This window comes from Urocampus carinirostris, chromosome 11 (assembly GCF_059441175.1).
Source record: "Urocampus carinirostris isolate Australia breed hairy pipefish chromosome 11, RoL_Ucar_1.0, whole genome shotgun sequence".
Taxonomy (NCBI): domain Eukaryota; kingdom Metazoa; phylum Chordata; class Actinopteri; order Syngnathiformes; family Syngnathidae; genus Urocampus; species Urocampus carinirostris.
Genome location: NC_142359.1, coordinates 24501409 through 24522167, shown reverse-complemented (window position 1 = coordinate 24522167; position 20759 = coordinate 24501409). Strand labels below are relative to the sequence as shown.

Below are 20759 nucleotides of genomic sequence, written 5' to 3'. Positions count from 1 at the left end.
TTGTTGAAGGCCTCTGGGCAGATTTCTGAGCCTGGCAACAACTAATGTCTGAAATATGACTGGTTAAAAGCTTAAATATGCAAGCCCACACCTGGAAGCAGCGCAACCAAGGGAAAAGTAAGAAAAGTAAGATGACAGTTTAGAATTATTTAATAAATATTCATGGACAAAATATAATCAAATTACATGATTCAGACATCTTTTAGACCAGTAGTGAAGGCCTTGCAAGCCCTGATAGCCCACCACTGCAATACAATGTATAAAACCTGAGACAGATAGACATTTTTTCGTGAAAAATTTAAAATAGGATTGTACGTAAACCAAATAGTGCTCAATGATACCAAGCGAGAGCGCGTGCCCAGCCCCCCACCACCTGCGTTTTTGCATGGTTGTGACCATAGTGCCAGACATTTTGTCTTCTCTTGTCTTTGACTTCTTGAGCTGTGATGTCATGTGAGTAACCTAACATCCTAGGAAACCAGCCACCATATTGGTCTACATATTAATTAGAGATTATAAGTGTCTTAGGACAAGTTTTGATAGTATTCCAACACCCCAAGCAGAATTGACCTGTATGAAATCTCTGTTCACTACAATCACCATCTGTTTCGGAGCTGCCTCAAAAGCTGTGTTAACGGGATTCGCCATGTTGAAAGTTATGTGTTCCTTCAATGACCTCACAGCTCTAGAGGGAAAGAGCTAGATCTCCCAACTTTGAGACTAAATGTCTCGAGTCCCCAGCATGCGAAATATTTTGCAAAATATCTGCATAAATGTGATGAGTAACACTACACTTTCTGTGTCTATTTGAAAAAAAAAATGGTCTTTTAAAATATCTTTAAGGCTGGGGCCTCACACTATCATTCTGAGGGTCACAATTGCCCTGCGGGCCGTGAGTTTTGAGACCTCTGATCTAGTGAGGATAAGCGGCTGTACAATAAATGAATTGATGAATGAAATAGGAAAGAATCGGCGGAAATTTGGACTGTGGACTCCTGGTACGAGAGGGTGTCCAGCTTGGCATCAATCCGGACCAGGAAGTGAGCCTGATTTGAATTTCAATCTCCCACCCGCAAGGGGACCACCCGCCTCTCGGCACAGAATAAACCCACGGTGATAAAGAAGCTTTTAAAGCTCGAGAAAGTCTGATGGGGCTTTCAGGAGGGGCAACCTTGAACTTCACACCGCTGCCCGACTTGCATTCGGACTCACTTCAACAGGGAGGCCTGAAAGAGTGTGTCTTGCCTGAGAGGTTTCATTAAAATTCATTGGTTTGAATGGCTTCATTTTTCTTCCTGCGCTCATTTGCATGAAAGTGGATCTCCCTAAACTTCTTCCATGTTTTTCTAGAAACTATTCTGTGGAAAGAGAGGGGGGAAAAAAGTGTCCAGAGTATGCGAGTTGGTCAGGAGTCCAGGCTCATGAGGAGCGCGGCACCTCTCTTGATCCAGTGATCCGGGTTGACGCTACCGGACTTAAGCTCCACGGCGATGACGAAGGACGCTCTGCCAGCCCCCCCAGACCGCACCGGGAAGTAGTAGCAGGGACAAAGGTACATGTCTGCAAGACACAGAAAACACTGTTAAAATATTGGGTTTGAAATAGCCCAAGGTAGACTAACCTAGTACTTATTTTCAGAAAAATTCCCCTAAAAACTGCACTCTTGAAGTCAAAAATAACTGAAGTTGGTGTCAAAATTGACCAACTTGTCTTGATCCGCCCCATGTGCCTGGGTCGGTTTTGCAAAAAATAACCCAATTCTTTAGGTTGTTGGAAACAAATTTAAACAGAATTCTTACACAAAAGTCAGCCAATTTTGGGGGGAGTTAGTTTACACAAGACTACAATTTTTTACAGATTTCTCGCATACTAAAAACTATATTATGACCATTTTTTTGTGTGGGTTGCCACTCAAATAACCCAAAAATGGGTTAAAAGTGGAAAAACCCAATACTTTGGTTGATTTGACCCAACATTTGGTGGTGCTGTTTTGAGAAACAATCCTCCCAAAAACTTGCCATCTAAAATGATTTGGGTTAAAAATAACCCAAATTGATGTCAAAAATGGACCAACCCAATATTAGCCTTGACCCGACCCATTTTTCTGGGTCATTTTACACAAAATTACCCCATTGTTTAGATTGTTAGAAACACAATTAATTAAAGAAGTCCACCGAATTTGGTTTATCATTTTAAACCAAAATACCATTCTTTGCATAATTCTCTGGTCCATAATTTTTTCACTTTAAAAAAGTTGGGTTCAAATGACCCGAATTTGGGTCAAAGATGAACCAATCCAACACTTGGGTCAACTTGAACAAACATCATGAGTTGTTTTGCAGCAACAACCTGAACAAAAAATGCGTCAAGTTTTAGGGTTTTTTTATGCACAAGAATTATTTAAGAAATAGATAGTATTTTGTTTGAAATAGCACTCCAAAAAATAGGTGAATTTCCTACTAAGAAAACGGTATCATCCTGTGTAGTATAACACAAAAAAATTTAGTCGTTTTGTCTCAAATGAGCCAGAGAAAGTATTGCGGTACTCCCATTTAAGACCAAAGTTTTAGTTTAGAGTGCACTCTAAAAACAGATAGGTCAAAAATTGACCAACCCAATACTTGGGTGAGTGTGACCCAACGTCCCGAGTTGTTTTGCAGAGAATATTCAGCAAAAAGTAATTTTACTTAAAATAGCCATGTCCAAATTGGTTCATTTTTACTAAAAAGTCTGGTGTAATATTGTCTAAAATAATCTAAACAATTGGGTTGTTTTTAGTTAAAATACCCTTGATAATGAGTAAACTCGGCAGAAGTATTGGGTTAGTCCCATTTCTGATCCAAGAGATTTTGAAGTGTTGAGTTGTTTGAACAAAAATGACCAAACTAAAAAAAAATTTTTTTTTTGTGATATCGCAAATAAAATGTATTTTTGGAGGGGAAAAACAATAAGGACCCCCAAAAGTTTCTGTTTAATCTACTTATTATTTTCCATCTTGGAGGGTTTTGCACTTTAGTGATCTTTTTGGAGGGTGGTTTTGCACATTGGGATACTTTTTGAGGGTTGGAGATGTTTTTGACATGGTTGTGACCATAGTGTCACTGGTAGCAACAACTACAAAGAGCTAAACTGGGTTATGTTCAACTCAAACGTTTTAAGAGTGTGCAAAACCACCAATAAGAAAGTTTTAGATAAAACCAAACTTGGTTGGACCATATTTTTTACCCTACCCCAATTTTTCGGGGGAAAACAATCAGGGCAGTTGGATCAAAGGGACCATAGTAGCAAACTAATCAATTTTCAAACGTCCAGTTATATTATTGAGAGTTTGGTGAGAAAAATGGTCAAGGTCAAATGAAGATGTCCTCACTCTTTGCCATCTTCTTGCGGTTCTCCACCGGCTTGAAGTTGATGGCCGGGATTGAACATACCATCTGCATTGGCTCCGCCTCCACCAGGCAGGCTGCTTTTTTGTCCCAGGCTGCCCCCTCTAGGTACAGACCCCTCACGTACACTCCGTCCTAGAAGTGGATAGAGAACGGCGGTTACACTTTGACCACCACAATAGATGCGAGCGCAAGTTAACCTTGGGGGGGTTCTGGATGTGACTTTCTTCCAGACTGGACACGGTGAAGTCCCAGGACAGCGTATCAACTGATACCTGGAAAAGAGATTTCATGTCAGATTTCACACGCATCTAAGGAATGGATATTTGGAGGACAACTGTAATTCCTTGCGACTTCGCTGCCTCAGTGCATCACGGGCCAAAAAATATTTTACGATCTGGTATTCGCAATGGCATTGTAGCGCGTTCTGTTTGGGCCTTTTGGTTTTTTTTTGCTGTTCTGTCCACCTAAACGAATACTGCACCCGTACAGCCATGGCCCATTATCCCTCATCACTTATTGCTACGAGCAGGGATCGGGAGAGCTCACTTTTGTTGGGCCAGGGGGCTCTTTTTTTGCTGTCATTTTATTTATACCTGCACCTGGACTGCACCAGTGCAGGCGAGATTCATTATCCCTGATCGCATATTGCAGAAACCAAGAACCAGCAGAAGACAATTTAGTCCGGACATGTGCAACTCTGGCCTGCCTAAAATTAACTGAACTGTTTTGGCAGCAAACCTTTATCCCAAGTCTACTACTGCTGAGAGCAGGGACCTGCAGAGCGCATTTTTTTTTCTTTTTGGGTCACTGATGCGTGGTATTGTGGTCCACCTGAAATGAACTGCATTGTTTTGGCTTTGATCCATTATCCCCAGTTGACTATTGCAGAGAGAGAGAGCTTGGGCTGCTGAAGCGTGCCATTTTGGCCTGCCTGAAATAGACTGCACTGTGTGGCCACAATCTATTATCCCAGGTTGACTATTACTGGAAGTATGCACCAGTAGAGTGCATGCCAAAAATAATTGGAGGGGCTACTTAGCGGATTTTTGCATATTGCAGGGGTTTCTGGTCACCACTGACTGTGATAAACAAGGGATTACAGTACTTTTGTAATACTGACAGAATCAGAAAACTCACAGGCATTATTTTTCTATTTTTTAAAAAAAAGGACAACAAAGTGTAAAGATAAGAAAAATACAAAAACCCAATCTTGGTCACCTTGTTTTGCCGTGCGGCCGACTGAAGCACGGCAGTGAGGAATCCGTTGGGAAATGTGAAGCCAGAAAGCCAAAACAAGGTCGGGGGCGTCGCTCGCTCAGCCCAGCGTGAAAACTGAAGAACCCTCTGGCAGAGGTCCCGGGTCCACGCCGCCAGGGGCTTGAGGGACGGGTACGCCTAATGGAAGCAGACCAAGTCACTTTTCAATTTTCTTGAATTAAGGAATGGGCTAACTACACTGAACGGAAATAGTCCAAATCTAATGCTAAAAATGTGCCACTCATCATTTTTATGTTTTTGCCGCAAAACCCACGTTTTCCCACATTGAAAGTTGTCGGGAGTATACTATCCTAACCTGGTGACTCATATGTACACATGAACCAACAGTGAGGACTTTGCACATCCTCAGACCCAATCATGTTGCTGGAACAGATATTTTAACAGCAAAGCTTCCTCGTTTGAATTTGGCGAAAAACCCGGACCGTAGAAAGTGAAAAATGGACAGTGCTCGAGCAAGATTGGAGAGGGAACTGAACTATCACGACGATCATTCCTCAAATATCAAATTGAAACTGAATTACGAGATGCTTAAAATTTATTTTATCCCCCTGGCCGCTTTGCCAAATGCTACAACCCAACTTAGCCCACAAGTCAAACAAGTTAAAGACAACAATTCAAAGTGGTCGAACGATTACCGATATTGCTGCAGATTAGGAAAAAGGGGGTGTGGGTGGCAATGAAAAGTAAAGTTTTTTGCATGCGAGGAGTCAGTTTAAAAGAGAAAATGTGAACCGGAGGAAGCAGAACTAATAGCTGTCCAATGCTCCTACTAAATGGAATGCTCACACACAGAGACGGACACGCAGACACACAAAGAGTAATAAGGCTTTTGGCGAGCACTCAATAAGCTCCGGGTCTTTTTTAGGAAAGTGGGGCCAGCCTAAAGAGCTTTAGCATCTTATTACTCTGCAATCGGATCCACAGATGCTGACGTCTACCTGAACGGGGCCTCAATACATTTTTAATAGGAGGGTTTACAAAGAGAAATATGGGCTTCCGTTAGAGGCAAAATCCGTTCTATATAGAAAATGAGATTCCGTGAGCGCCCAAATTCTGTTGATGTGCAGTTTTATAATGCGGTATCCGTTCATGTTGGGTGTCTTTGATGTGTGCAGATGTCAAATGCCGTTGTTTCTGTCAAAGTCAGCTGCCGTTGTATCCGTGCACGTGTACTACGAGGTTGAATAACACCCAAAATGTGCCGATATGTAGTTTGAGAATATCGTGTGGCGTCTGTTAGTGTCGTGTGTCATTGTTGTGTGTATTTCAAAACTAATGTATTTCTAAGGCGCTTATCGGCATTAAATTGCCACTCAAAGTACTGTATTAAAACATTTGCACAGTAAGACAAAAAAAAAATCCCCTCCGTTATCCCCACCCAAAAACACAAACACACAAAGGTTAAAATACAATAAAAAATAAAATCTGATTATGGCAAGAAAGAGACTAAACATGTGAGGAAAGGGACCTTAAGGAGGCTTATCCACACTAAAAGAGATGGCAACAGGATTTTCAGCCGTTGAGCCACACTCTACTAGTGTCCCCCTCCCATCCCCCAAAATGAGGAAACACTGAAATATTAAAACACAAATGAAAACTGCAGTAAAAAAGAAAACATTGAAAAGAAAAGTTAACTATGTTACAGTGAATGGTTTGGAAGTTAAACAAATCAAAACTAAATAAAAATAATGAATTAAAAGCTATATATAAAAAAAGTGGGTTTGAGCCTTCTCTGAAAATTATTAAGGGTCTCCACAGACCAGATATCCTTCGGCAGACTGTTTCATATCTGAGGACCAAAGTGACTGAATGCTACTTCACCATAGGTTTTGGTCCTCACCCTGGGAATAGTCAACAAGCCGCTGCCAGAGGACCTCAGGGACCTCGAGGGCTGATATAATAAAAGCAAATCAGAAAAAAAAAAGGCCGACGCAACACCCTTAAGACGTTTGAAAACTAGTAAAAGCACCTTAAAACCGATCCTGAAACGCACCGGGTGTCAGGAACCAGAACAGGATCAGGACCCAATCACGTGACGTTCTCACACAAGGCATTATTTTACGGAAAATGGGGAGTCATGCACGTTAGGCAGCCAGTCTGGCGTGGAAAGACGGGAAGCCAGAGACCGGCGAGATTGATAACAAATCAGGATAACAAAAATAAACAGGAGAAACTAGACGGGAACAAAAACTGGAGAAACTAACAAACAGGACAAAAACAGACGGAAACAAAACTGGAACCCGAAATCAAACAGAACAAAAATAAACAGGAACAATACAGGACTTGAAATACCAACAGTAAAAGAGGACCGAGTCAGAACCCACATCTTGTGGGGCAGAAGTACGTTTGACGGGCTGACAACCGAAGCAAGAGAGCACCGAGCTTTATATAGACAGAAATCCGATCTCTCAACGAGCTGCAGCTGGTGCCCCAAGGGCGCGGCCAATTGGCCGCTATGGCAACCATGACACCAGGAGCCGATGCAGCGATTTTAAAACTGGTGTAATGTGATCCTGGTCCCCTTAAGCAATTGTGCTGCTGAGTTTTGAAGTAGCTACAAGCTGGCAATGTTCTTTTGGTGAAAACCGGAGAGCAGGGCATTACAATAAACTAAACCTGAATATATAAAAGCATGCATCAGCACATCTGTGTTTGCCTGAAAGAAAAATGGGCAGAGCAGACTCTGGCTATATTCTTCAGATGATAAAAACGATTTTAATGATATTTCTGATATGTGAAATAAAATTAAGAGAGGTCTAAAAAAATAACACCCACGTTCTTATCGTAGGCTGAAAGTTTAAAATCATGTAGTTTTGGTTAAAGTTTCTATCTGACTTTTAGGAGCAATGACAAAGACCTCTGTTTGTCATGGTTAAGCTGAGAGAATTGATCTTCCGTCGATGACTTAATATCTGAAATTCATTTTAAAATGGTATCTATAGGACTTGTGTCATCAGGGGAAAAGGCAATGTACAGCTGGGTATCATCACTGTAACTATAGAAATTGAAATATGTCATGTGTCGATGCTAATGCTAGCGGAGAACCGCCACTTAGTCATTTTAAACACTTGACATATGCACACAGACATAACATAACATGCAAGGCAGACAACCATCACTTTGTCATTTTACACATAGATAGAAATTTGGCAACAATGAAACCTCATATACCGTACATGCATCGCACAATTGCGCATGAACAATGTCAGCTCACGTCGACGAGGACAAAGTTGCTTGACATTTGCACAGAGTAACGACAGTCAACACAAACAGACACTAGATGTCATTGTCAAACTACACATTAGCAGGATTTTGTCACTAATGGAACACCATAGTACACGTTATGCGTGCACATATACAATGGCAACCGCTAAAGACACGAACAAAAAGAGCTGATATATGCTCACAGCAATGACACGCAACACTAACGGACGCCGCATGACTTTGTTAAACTACAGATCGGCAGGATTTTGACAGTAATGGAATTTCATTTTATAAACACTCCCACACTACATTAAATAACGTGCACATGTACAACGACATCTGACATCAACACAAAAAATGACAATTGACCCATGCACATAGCAACGACAAGGAACACTAAGAGAGCTGCTTGACGTCGTCAAACTAGTGAATGACAGAATTTTGGCACTCATGCAACGTCATTTTATATACGGACAATTTTGGCACAAATGGAACCCCATGTGTGAGCATATATAAAACGGCAGGTGACATCGACACAAGTGACGACACTTATTTAAGAGAGTCGTGCACATGTGCAACGACATTGGGCGTTTGGATAGAATTTTGTTCCGAAGGGAATATCAGTTTATACATAGACATAATTTAGGTCCTACTGAAACCCCATAGTACATGCGCACATATACAACTGCACCTGACATCGACATAAGAGACGACCCTTGAAATATGAGCACAGCAAGTCCCGTCACATGCCCAGACGTCATGTCATTGTGCACTTAGACAGAAGACGGAAAAGTAGACGTCATTGTTCGCAACTACATATATTGTAAGTCACCTTCTCCCACATCGGCGGGACTCTGGCGTCGTACATGCAGTTGAAGGTCTCCTCTAAACTGGATGACATCACCACCAAGCCTTTGATGCCCTTCTCCAACTCCACTAACGATGACCTAAGACGAAAATGATCAGTGGCGATGGATCAAATTGTGTCCGGTGACACACATATTAAATACACAGCTTGCATATTTTTATCGTGATGGGAGGAGGATTTGAGATGTGGGGCAAATTGACAGTCAATTGAAATAGAAAACAAAGAAAGCATGATCGTATTATAGGGCGTGCCCAAGTAAAGAGTCTTTTGTGATATATTCTTTATGTATTAAGGGTCAAAAAACGGTTAAAATTACAGTAAAGGCTAAGTTTACACAATAAAAACGAGTCGTATTTGTCAAAAATATACAACTGATGCCAACTGCATACATTAGCATAACATTGGACACAACAGGAATTGAACCCAGATTGCATCATGGCGTGCACAGGATCTTATCCTCTAAACCACTAGGGATACAAACATCACAGGTATTCGGTCTTTTTTCATCATCACAATATTTTCAGTCACAGTACCAAAGTATTCATGTTATTATTCAGCCGGGCCGTGAGAATATGGTCAGAAATTTAACCGGTGGGAGGTACAGAAAATGTGCAAAGTCAAAGTAAAGATTCTTAACTGAATAACGATGAGTGCATTGTGGGAGGTAATCTGGGCGATCTGAACTGAATACGGAGAACAGCCTAGTGGGAAGTAATTCAGTCGTCCTAAGGTCATAAATAAATGCACGGCGACACGTATTCAAAATTGTCAAAAATTACTAGAACATTTTCTCTACCCTAGCATATGTGGTACTGTGACTAAAAATAGTGTGGCATAATGAAGAAAGACCTGATGCCTTTTCATATGAGTCTATGTCCCTTGTAGTCTAGTACATAGGATGTGGTGCTCCTCCCTGCAACAATCCTGGTTCAATTCCCGTTTCATTCAATGTTATGCAATTGTCAACAACCCAGTGGCCTAGTGGGTAGGATTCTGTACTCTTACCATGCTAGCCAGTTCGATCCCCGTTGCTGCAATTGTGGTCAGCGATCAATAAATGCAAAAATATGGTAACGATTCCAATTTTGTCTCCAGATAAGGCACACCATATTTTAAGGCGCACGTTCAAATTTGTTTTTTTGGATGCGCCATATATTCTGAAAAATAAGGGGAAGGAGGGGTTGTTGAAAGCAAAAAATGTATTATACTGCCTCCTAGTGGCCAAAGGCATCTCACCAACGGGAGCAGTTTTGATTGTTTTGCCTCAATGATTTTAGATAGATAGATAGATAGATAGATAGATAGATAGATAGATAGATAGATAGATAGATAGATAGATAGATAGATAGATAGATAGATAGATAGATAGATAGATAGATAGATAGATAGATAGATAGATAGATAGATAGATAGATAGATAGATACTTTATTCATCCCCAAAGGGAAATTCACTTTTCCAGCAGCATCCCTAAGCTGAGAACAATCGAAAATAACTGAGAACAATCGAAAATAACACGGGAGCTGCTGGAGTGGCTGCCATTCGTGACGGCGCCGGAGAAACGATTCAATTTGAATCATGTACAAACAAACAAACAATTGAATCATGTACAAGAAACGATTCAATCTGAATCATGTACAAACAAACAAACAATTGAATCATGTACAACAAACAAACAAAATATTTATGTTTCAATAAGTGGAGTGTTAATAAAATGGGGGGAAAATAATTTCTGATACTGATATAACCAGGTAAAACTAATATGTGCCTAATATCGAAATACTCAGATAAATTTAATGTTTTCTATATTGAAACATCTTGTCTTATCTTAAAACTGATAAAAGATTATAATATTGGCAGTTGATTCAGCAACATGTAAAAAACAATATCAAATCGAATAATAATCCTATTTAGTCAAACAAAAACAAATGGCATACAGTAAATACCAAACTTTTGGCATTAAAAAGCGGTAGGTTTTATCGCAAAATCGTGTTCTTGTTTAAAACCGGAAGTGGCAAACTTTTACCAAAACGGAACCTAATTTAAGATTGGAGTGGTTTATTCATACACATAGACTTTCAGCCTCGCTTCAAAATTAAGCAGCTGTAGACTGAAATACAAGTCTCAAGTCAAGAGACAAAATTTTGACTTGAATTCTAAAAAGCATTAGATCCTTAACAAAAAAATCAGTAAGTGTTTTTAAGGGTAGTGTTGGAAAGTATGAAATGATTTTTCCTGTTCCCACCAAATATTGTAAGCCTTTGTTTATCAAGTGGGTAATGTACAAAAAAGAGCCCGCGTTAATTAGAAGCCTTTATTTACTTTTTTTCAATTATTATACAAATTAAATACTATTTTATACAATACAATAAAGGGAAATCACCAATTACATGCCCAAGCATTCGTTTATTGAGGTATCATTTGCCGCCCTCTTTTGGGATTCTGACGTAACTGCAATTAGCCAACCAATATAGCCTCTCACTTCTTTTCTAAAACTAAATAATTACGCTACATGGCCAATCAGAACAGAAAAAAATCCATAACGCAGCGAGACCGTGAAAGGTAAACCGCGTAATAGCGAGGGATTACCCCGCCTTAATTTTTTCACGCCACATGAATCGAAACTGTAGCCTTTTGTTGAAGCCTTTTCAGTCCTAGTAGGTAGTTTGTTTGATACATTATAATATATTCTAACGAATAACGAAATTATTGTTTTTTTGTGTTTTATCTTTTTAGGAAGGTTTCTGGAAGAGATAAACACAATTTCCTGTCATCCCAAAGGAGGAAATTGCCTCTGTGTCCGATTTATCGAGACAAGAAGACCGAAACGGGAAAAAAATCCTACTTGATCATGCTCAGTAGGGAGTTGTATCTCTGGATCTCTTGCAGCAAAACCACATCAAGGGGTGAAGGATCCAGAAAGAGCGAACTGGCACCCTCATAGTCAATGATGGGCGGGATGGTCTGCCGAACGTCGGCTAATAGCTCTAAAACCTGGACAGAGAACAAATCTAACAGTGTAGACACCCAAAAATTTGAATACAGTAGTACCTTTTTGTACAAGCAACAAAATTTGCTCACTACACGTAGGAAAATCCAGTTCACGAGCAGTCCCTTGAGGCTACCACACTGACCCCCTGAGACCTCTTATTGCTCGCGACTGCTTACTGCCAGCATCAGCTGGGTTGTGCATTTTTGAGTGTACGTTTATTTTAAGTAACAGCAGCTTTAATTTTTAGTGTACAGTAAGTATTTGCGTCATTAACAGTCTCTCGATCCCATACCTGTCAACCTAAGCCAACAGCTCTTCTTATTCACACTAGAAGACAAACCATTTGGCTTTCCTACATCCATTCATTATATGCAACGCTTATCCTCAGTAGGGTCGCGGGGGCACTGGAGCCCATCCAAGCTATCTTCGGACAGTGGGCAGGGGACACCCTGAACCGGTTGCCTGCCAGTCGCAGAGCACACAGAGACAGATAACTCACTCGCTCATTCACACCTAGTGACAGTTTGGACCAGCCAATTAACTTGACATGCATGTTTTTGGAATGTGGGAGGAAACCGGAGTGCCTGGAGGAAACTGCTTTCCTACATAGAAAGCCCAAAGGACGGCCAGCTGACTGGATTAGTGTCACCATTATTCTGGAAATAAGGCAAACTTTGGCATGAACAACACATTTTTGCATGCTAATGTGAAGAAAATAATGTTTGGTGGAGGCGTTACCAGATTGTACTATTACTGCAGTTGTATTTTCGTGGTATTTTTGTAGTATTTCTGCAGTTTAATTATTGCAATATTTCTGTTGTATTTTTATAGGATAACTGTACGTTTTTTTGCAGTGTTTCTACAGTGTTTTTGTAGTATTTCCATAAGATATTTTTGTAGTATATCTGTAATATGTTTGTAGTATTACTGTAAAAATGTTTTACTACCACGCAGCACATTTCATTTGCTGCATTTACAGAACAATGCTGACAAGCTTGGCAGTTGAGTTCCTGGTTTTAAATAACAGCCTTTTGGCTGTCTGCTGGTCATTCTCGAGGGGTAATGAAATTCCTGGGACTTCCAGTGTTGGTGATTGTGAATATTCCTGATTAAGAAATAATAAACCCGAGAAACACAAGGCAGTACATATTTACTCATACTATGTAGAATATCGCAACAAGAGCGATAGCAATCTACGATGACCTTGTCAGCTGCTACCGGTGACAGAGACATTCCGGATTAGAGATTAAATCGGCAAAACGAGATCTGTCTATTATATACTATATTTTTCCCGTATAAAAATTGTATTACGGCGTACTCAATTTGATATAATTAAAAAAAAACATAACATACTATGAGGTATAAATTGAGAGGTATGTGAGCTTTCGCACTTCCTTGCAAACGTTCCCAGCACCTCCCTCGGCACTACACGCGAACTTTTGTTAAGGCGACTGCCTCTGGGGTAAATTGTCAGTATTAACTCGCGTTTTATTTCATTTATACCAGGGGAGTCAAACAGGCGGCCTGCGGGTCGGATCAAGCCCGCTAAGGGATAGAATCCGGCCCGCGAGACAATGTTCAGAAAAGTGCAAGAGAAAAACGAGCTGCACGTTGATATGTGTCCACTTGATGTTGCCAGACCCAGGTGCCCCTCACAAAGATGCTCTACTTGTATTTATTTGTCTCTCTCTTTCTCTCTGTGTGTCTTTTTACCTTCTTTGACCCTCTATGTCTCTTTCTCTCTGCGTGTCTTTTTACCTTCTTTGACCCTCTTTGTCTCTTTCTCTCTGTGTGTCTTTTTACCTTCTTTGACCCTCTTTGTCTCTTTCTCTCTGTGTGTCTTTTTACCTTCTTTTTCTCTTTCTTCCTCTCTCTATCTCTGTCTGTCTCTCTCTGTGTCCCCCTCTCTATCTCTGTCTGTCTCTCTCTGTGTCACCCTCTCTATCTCTGTTTGTCTCTCTCTCTGTTTGTCTCTCTCTGTGTCCCCCCCTCTCTCTCTGTCTGTCTCTCTCTGTCTGTCTCTCTCTCTGTCTCTCTATCTGTCTCTCTCTCTGTCCGTGTGTGTGTGTGTCCGTGTGTCCGTGTGTGCGTGTGTCCGTGTGTGTGTGTGTGTGTGTCTCTCTCTCTCTCTCTCTCACTCTCTCTCTCTCACTCTCTCTTACTTGCTCTCTCTTACTCGCTCTTATTTCTTTCTTTTTTTCTTTCTCTAATCTACTAATCTGGCCTCCGACAGAATTTTTGTTCCATCATGTGGCCCCCGAGTTAAAAGGAGTTTGATACCCTTGATTCATATCATGTTATTTATCTTATCACTGTATTTTATATCTTTAATTGCTATTTACATGTGGTTTAGTCATCAGAGAGATGTGTTTTATAGGTATATTGGGTTCACTTTGATGCTTTTGGGAGGTTTGGAACAAGCCAAATTGGTTTGAATTGTTTCCTAACGGAAGAATGTGCCAATTACACAAGCAGTTCCAGCTACGAGCATAATCCTAATCCATAAAGAGGACAGTACCACTGTATTTGACCACTTTGTTTTGTTAGGGCCATTTCAATTCATCACCTTGTCCTCACGACTTGGTCCAGACCCAGCTGAGCTGGTGCTGGTCACTTGGGGCTGTAGCGACAGAAGCGTGTCAAACAGGGCCCGGGTTTCCGCAATCTGGCTGGCGATGTCGGCGTTGGGGTGCTGGCCGAACAAGTCGGGGTGCTCGTGGGTAGGCAGCATGTTGATGAAGTCCTTGTAGGAAGACAGCGGTCCGTCGTGCGGGATGTAATATGCGGATAATGTTGACAACCTAGGGGGGATTGAGATAGGCAAATCAGCCATCCATCCATGATCTGCACCACTTATTCTTAGTAGGGTTGCGGGGGTCCTGGAGACCATCCCAGCTATCTTTGGGGCACTGGGCAGGGGACACCCTTATCTGGTTGCTAGCCAGTCACAGGGCACACGGAGACAGACAACTCACTCATTCACACCTAGGGACAATTTGGACCCGCCAATCAACCTGACATGCATGTTTTGGAATGTGGGAGTAAACCGGAGTGCCCAGGTGACACCCACGAAAGCATGGGGAGAACATGCAAACTCCGCACCACAAGGCTGGTAGCGTGATTCGAACCCATGACCTCAGAAGTGTGTCACAGATGCACTAACCACTCAGCTTCAAGGCCAATCGGTAGACTTAATTTACTGGCAGTTACTATAAAATTTATATATTGGGCATTCGGAAAAATTGATAAAATAGTTCAAAAAAATTCAAAGGGATTGTCCAAGAGACATTTACTTCCAGCACACAAGAAGAATAAGCTGCATGGCTTCAAACAATGACTTGTAGTTCTAAATATGTCCACCAGATGTCACCAAAGCCAAACACCACTTTACAAAGCACCCACTATATCTTCGTTTGCCGACTACTATTAACCAACCAGTGAACATTGAGAAACCCCAGCCTGAGGTTATTTTACTTAAAATCAGGAACATGTTCTTTACGGCAATAGGAAAAATATTTTTTTTTTTTAAATTAGCATCCGCGTGTCCTTTCTATAATCGATATAAAACATAACAGCAAAGTTTCCATCTTCAGATAAACATTTTCATTAAAAAATAAAATAAAAACGCAGAAGTATGTTTGAATCAATTATTTAAATTAGTGTTTCTATGCTATTCCCCGAGTTTAAAAAACTCTAGCGTCAAATAATTCAATAGTTGTTTTCCCTTTCTTTTCTTCCTTTTTTTACAAATGCACACTTGATAAATGCTACAATTGATTGAATGCGGACAAAAAACCCTCAATAATCTTTTATAAACAAATCTTACATTTTTGTATCATGGTTTAACTGTGAGCCTCCGAAAAGGCCCCCAGCACTCCAGCTAAGGCATACGTTTTATGCCATTAATTTACTAGTCCAGCCCTGTGTGAATGTTTTTCTACCATGTGGCCCCCCAAACTAAAATGAGATTGACACCCCTGATCTCAAGGAGTCAAAATCAACAATTTTTGTAGTTTTCATAGAAAATTCATTTGTAGTAATTTGCTGCAAACTGGTGTAGTAAACTTTTGCTAAGGTAAAAATACAAATAAAAACACATTTTCATGAACTTTGCGGCTGAACATTAGTGGAAATACACGCGACTCGTCACTAACTTGAAGTAAGGCTCAGTGACGGCAGCTTCACAGAAGTAGTCATTGATGTAAGTGGTGAGGAGACGTCTGTCCCAGTCGTCCGTCACGTGTCCTCCGTAGTTGACCTCGGCGATGAGATACTTGAGGGCGTCCCAAGGGATCTGCTCATACTCGTTCAGGTACAGGCTGAGAAGATTCTCGCTCACCTTCAGGAGGAATTAGAGCAGGTCATTAAATGGAGATGCTCACACTGTAAACATAATCAATTTAAGGTGGTCAGTTGTGAGTTGTTATCCTGTTTGCCTCATCTCTGAGAAGTGGCAACGTGTGAGCCTCAAAATAACTGTCAAATGACATCATGCTTTTGGGGAAGGACACTAAAAGTTAAGTCAGAGATTACAGCTGTCAGTTCCCACCGTGAAAAACAGTGAGGAAATGGAAGCCCACAGGCACAGTTTTAGTTAAGGTCCAGAGTGGCAGGCCCCAAAAAATCTCAAATAAGCAGAGACGAAGAATGGTAATCAAACTTAAGCCAAAGAACAGCTCCACAGATCTACAATGTGATCTTCCTACAGATGGTGTCACTGTGCATCATTTATTGATTCAGCACACTTTTGTTGAAGTCCTAATTGTACACCTTTTGTAAATCCTATAGACTTAATTTTCACTTTATTACATATTTCACAGAAATGAGTGACCACAACAATCAATGATTGGGAAATGACAATATTAAAAATGATCAGGGGATCCAAACTTTTTCAAAGGACTCTTTCTAAATTAGTTAACGTGTTTTTTTTTGTTTTTGTTTTTTACATTCTTAACATAAGAATATCTGGTTTAATTATTTTTTTTTTATGAAGAGGAGGTCAACCCACTTAAGATTTCTCCACAATAATGTGTTTCTGCAGCTGCATTGTCTAATCAAAGAAATCTGGTAAGTAGAAATCAAATTTTACTCCAAAAAGCAATACAAAATAATTTACAGCAAGCATTTGAAAAAAAAGACGTAAATAGCATCCAGCGGCACAGAAAGTAAATGAGAAATACTATACACATTAATTTTGAGTGAGAGGAGGAAAAACATGTTTTAGTTTGGACTGACAAATGATAATATGTGTGATTCATTTACCATTAATCATGAAATAAGAATGGAACAAAATATTTATACAAAATGTCTGCATGTGTATGTGGTACTGTATTTTCTAGACTATAAGGTAAAAGAACTTTCCAAAGAAACCATTGAAATTCCAGATATTCGAAAGTACACCTTTTAATCCAGTGTAATTTGTGTACGAGAAATTACGGTAAACAAAATTGGAAATGCATCCTTAAAGTGAAATGCTACTATATACGATTACCATTTATGAATAAATGTATGGTATTGGTTAAACCAGATTTCATATTGTTAGCTAATTTTCAATAAAATTTATGTTTTCATTTTTTCTGACTGTATTTGTTTTTAAAAGCAACCCTAACTCTTAAAGTACTTTATTTCATGCACCTTATAGTTCAGTACGCCTTATATATAAAAGCAGTTCACAATAGATTCCTTTTGAGAGTGCACTTTTTGATCCCGACGCTTTATATACCAGAAAAAGTATTCAATTTGATTTGAATGTACCTACTAAAGCGCTGTAGTAGGGTTCTTATCATTTGCCATGTCTTACTTCAAAGTCTGAATTGTTGAATCCATAGATGATGTTCCAGCCTAGCTGCAGAAATTTCTTCCTTTCCAGCAGAATGCTGTGAAAAAAGCAGAGCGAGAAGAGGAGCTTCCTGTAGAAGACGGGTTTAGCGCAGCGGGTGAACTGAGTCTCGGTCACCAGGTGATAAAGGCGCTTCATGTTGGCCCTCACGCCCTGTGGACAAAAAAGAAGAAAAATGGTGAGGAGCAAGCTCCGCGCCAGATGTCCGGCACTCGGGTTGGACCTTAGGTGGCTCCGTGGTCATCTTGATCCCCGATTGCAGGATATTAATGGGAAATTCCGGATGCGGCGAGGAGCTGAGCCACAGTCGGAAGTCCGTGTGGGGCTTCTGGACCTCTAGTTGCTCCACCAGCTTGTCCAGCTCAGGCATCCAGGACAGAGAAAGGTGACAGTTGGCCAGAAAGACCCAGTGTCCTGGAATGGATTCCAGCAAATCAATTAAGAAGAAGGGATCTCAGGATTAAACAGACCGACTCAAAGTGAAGATATGAGATTTATGTTTATACGAGAAGATACTGAAATCCCTTGTTTATCGCAGTTAGTGGGGACCAGAACCCCCTTGACATACTGTTGATCCCCGCTCGCAGCAATAGTTAACAAGGAATAATGGATCACAGTGGAACGACTGTTTATTTTTGGTGGAAAGATTGAGGAAAAAAACGACCCGCTACGAATAACGACAAATTTGCTCTCTCAGCCACTGCTTTCAGGAATTGTTGACTAGGCATAATGGATCACGCCCAAAACAGCGCAGTTCAGTCTAGGAAGGCCACAGGGACCCTGCTGGCCCTTTCTCTCAGTAATAGTCGACCAGGCAAAATGGATTGTGGCCAAAACCAAGCATTTCTTTAAAGGCTGGCCAGAACGCCACGCCTCTTCTGCCAGGCCCACTCGCAGCAATATGGGCTCAGGGACAATAGATAGCGGTGGCACAAGTGCTCATCATGTTAGGCGGAAGGGAGAGAAAAATAAAAGAGTTGCTGTGCATGACGCAAAAATGTTTTCTCATTCTCCGCTCTCAGTACTAGTCAACCTAAAGTAATGGACCTTGATTTAATTTTAGGTGGGCCGCAATGTCAAGCTTCACCGGCCCGAACTGGGAAAAAAAAGTAATCGGCTCGCTTCCAATCGACCAGAGATAATGGATGACGGCCACAACTGTGCATTTCATTTGAGGTGGGCTAGAACAGCACACTTCCTGACCAAAGTACCCTTTGTGAGGCCAGCTCACTGCCATATAGGGTCAAAGATAATGAAAAACGGCAGCACTAGTGCAGTTCATTTAAGGCGGATATAATGGCAAAAAAATAGTGTTGCCAGGCCCGACAAGAGTGCCTCCGCCGGCCGTTGCTCGCAGCAATATAGGATCGGAGATAATGGGTCATGGCCGCATGAGTGAAGTTCTCTTTTTAGTGGAAAGAACAGAAAAAAAAAAAAAAACGCCAGACCCAACAATGTTTTCAACCTACAATGCCAATCTGGTTCCAAAGCACTGGGAGATTACAGTAAATCCAAAATGTGATGTTCCAGACAAAATTCGAGACGTAGTATAGCCTCCAGGGCAGAGGACGATCGCAATCTACCACATGCAAGACACATCAACATATATGGTACAAATAAAAAATACTCAACATGATATATTTATAAATATATATGTATAGAAAGTCGATTACATTGACATGGCCATTTTATCAGTTATTCACATGCAGAAAACATGTGGGCACCCCTGTTCTACGGAGCGTTAATTGGGTTATAAGGATCTTGTTTCCCCAACTGACAAGTCTTGTTCATAAATCTGGCCCAAGAAAGTAGCAAGCGTTAAGATTAGTCTAGAAATTTTGGACTGGCGTGCGCAACACTTTTGGGAAAAACTAGCGTCAGTTGGGCTAGGTATCATCTTAACTTAAAAAAATTCCCACATGAGCTGAGTCAACATAGCTTTCTTTCCTCTCCAGCCAGGATGTCCCAATTTGCCGTGCATCAGGAAACACTACAAAAGAAAATACCCTTTCTAACGCCCTCTTCGATCATTTTCTTGGCAATGGGAGCTTGGCCTTGACCCAACGAAAGCGCGTGGAATAGTTTGCTCATGCCCGTCGTCTCAGCCAGTGTCAGCAAGGCTCCCGTGGGATCCACGCCAGGAGATAAGACAAAAACCAGAGGAGATAGGCATGTGGATTCGTCCACCACCTGGAGAGACAAGAGAAGGGCGAAAGTGATTGACAAGACATAGATAAACCCGATAAAAAGACAAAAACGCTTTTGTTACAGCTTTCATGTCGAGAACGGGAGGCTCCACAAAGCGAGGGCCCAGGTAGTTGACGATGAAGGTAGTGGCGCAGAACAGGACGCGGTCTGGCCGCAGCGAACGGACGATGAGCATCCTCTGGAGCTCGTTGCAGCTGTTCTCCCAGTCTCCTGCAGGTGGCGCACCAAGCCCAAACAAAAAATGACACAATCAGATTTTGTCGGCCATTTTATATTGAATACAAGTTATTTACTGTAATCTCTCTCTACTTTGCGCTCCATACATCGAGGCATCAGTGCAATGAAGGTTGAAAAATACTCCGCGATCAATTATCCCCAAACGCATTTTGCCGACGTGGGTGTTGGCAGAGCACAGTTTTGTCGGGCCCAGCAGCTCTTTTTTGGTCTTTACTGTATTTTCGCCTAAAGTGAACTGCACTCGTGCAGCTGAGATACAATATCCCTGATCTCATATTATTGAAGGAAGAGTCCAGCATAGCACAGTTTTTCAAGGCCTGGCAATTTTTTTTTTGCCATTATGTATTTCCGCCTAAAATAAACTGCACTCGTATGCCCGTGATCCGTTATCGCCAATGTCCTATTGCTGTGAGTTGGGACCGGCAGAAGGCACTTTTGTCGAGAGGCGTACCTGCCTAAAAGGAAATGCACTGTTGGGTCGCAATTCATTATTCTTAGTCGACTATTGCTAAGATCAGAGGCGGGCACAGAGCGCATTTTTTTCAGTTCAGGATACTGACGTGTGCCATTGTTGCCTGCCTTAAATAAACTGCAATGTTTTTTTCCACGATCCATTATCCCTAATCAACAATTGGTCAAACAAGGTTAAGGTTGGCTAATTTCCATCATGTCGGGCAGTTCTTTTTTTCCCGTTCTTTTCGCCTTAAATGAATAGTACCCATGCGGCCGCGGTAGATTATACCCGG

General features: G+C 41.2%; 1 protein-coding gene across 1 annotated transcript in view; it reads right to left on the bottom strand.

Annotated features, from left to right (window-relative positions):
• Window positions 1-132: 132 nt before the first annotated feature.
• The window catches only part of dnah2 (dynein, axonemal, heavy chain 2), a 90904-nt gene continuing 70277 nt past the window's right edge, over window positions 133-20759 (bottom strand). Inside the window, exons 75-86 of the mRNA XM_088347104.1 lie at window positions 19838-19986; window positions 19575-19758; window positions 17792-17982; window positions 17530-17721; window positions 15884-16068; window positions 14296-14530; window positions 11583-11731; window positions 8704-8818; window positions 4608-4784; window positions 3587-3661; window positions 3371-3521; window positions 133-1560 (exon numbers count right to left, since the gene is read on the bottom strand). Of these exons, the coding sequence (XP_088203230.1) occupies window positions 1406-1560; window positions 3371-3521; window positions 3587-3661; window positions 4608-4784; window positions 8704-8818; window positions 11583-11731; window positions 14296-14530; window positions 15884-16068; window positions 17530-17721; window positions 17792-17982; window positions 19575-19758; window positions 19838-19986 (1958 nt within the window). The 3' untranslated portion in view covers window positions 133-1405. The remainder of the gene's footprint in view (window positions 1561-3370; window positions 3522-3586; window positions 3662-4607; window positions 4785-8703; window positions 8819-11582; window positions 11732-14295; window positions 14531-15883; window positions 16069-17529; window positions 17722-17791; window positions 17983-19574; window positions 19759-19837; window positions 19987-20759) is intronic.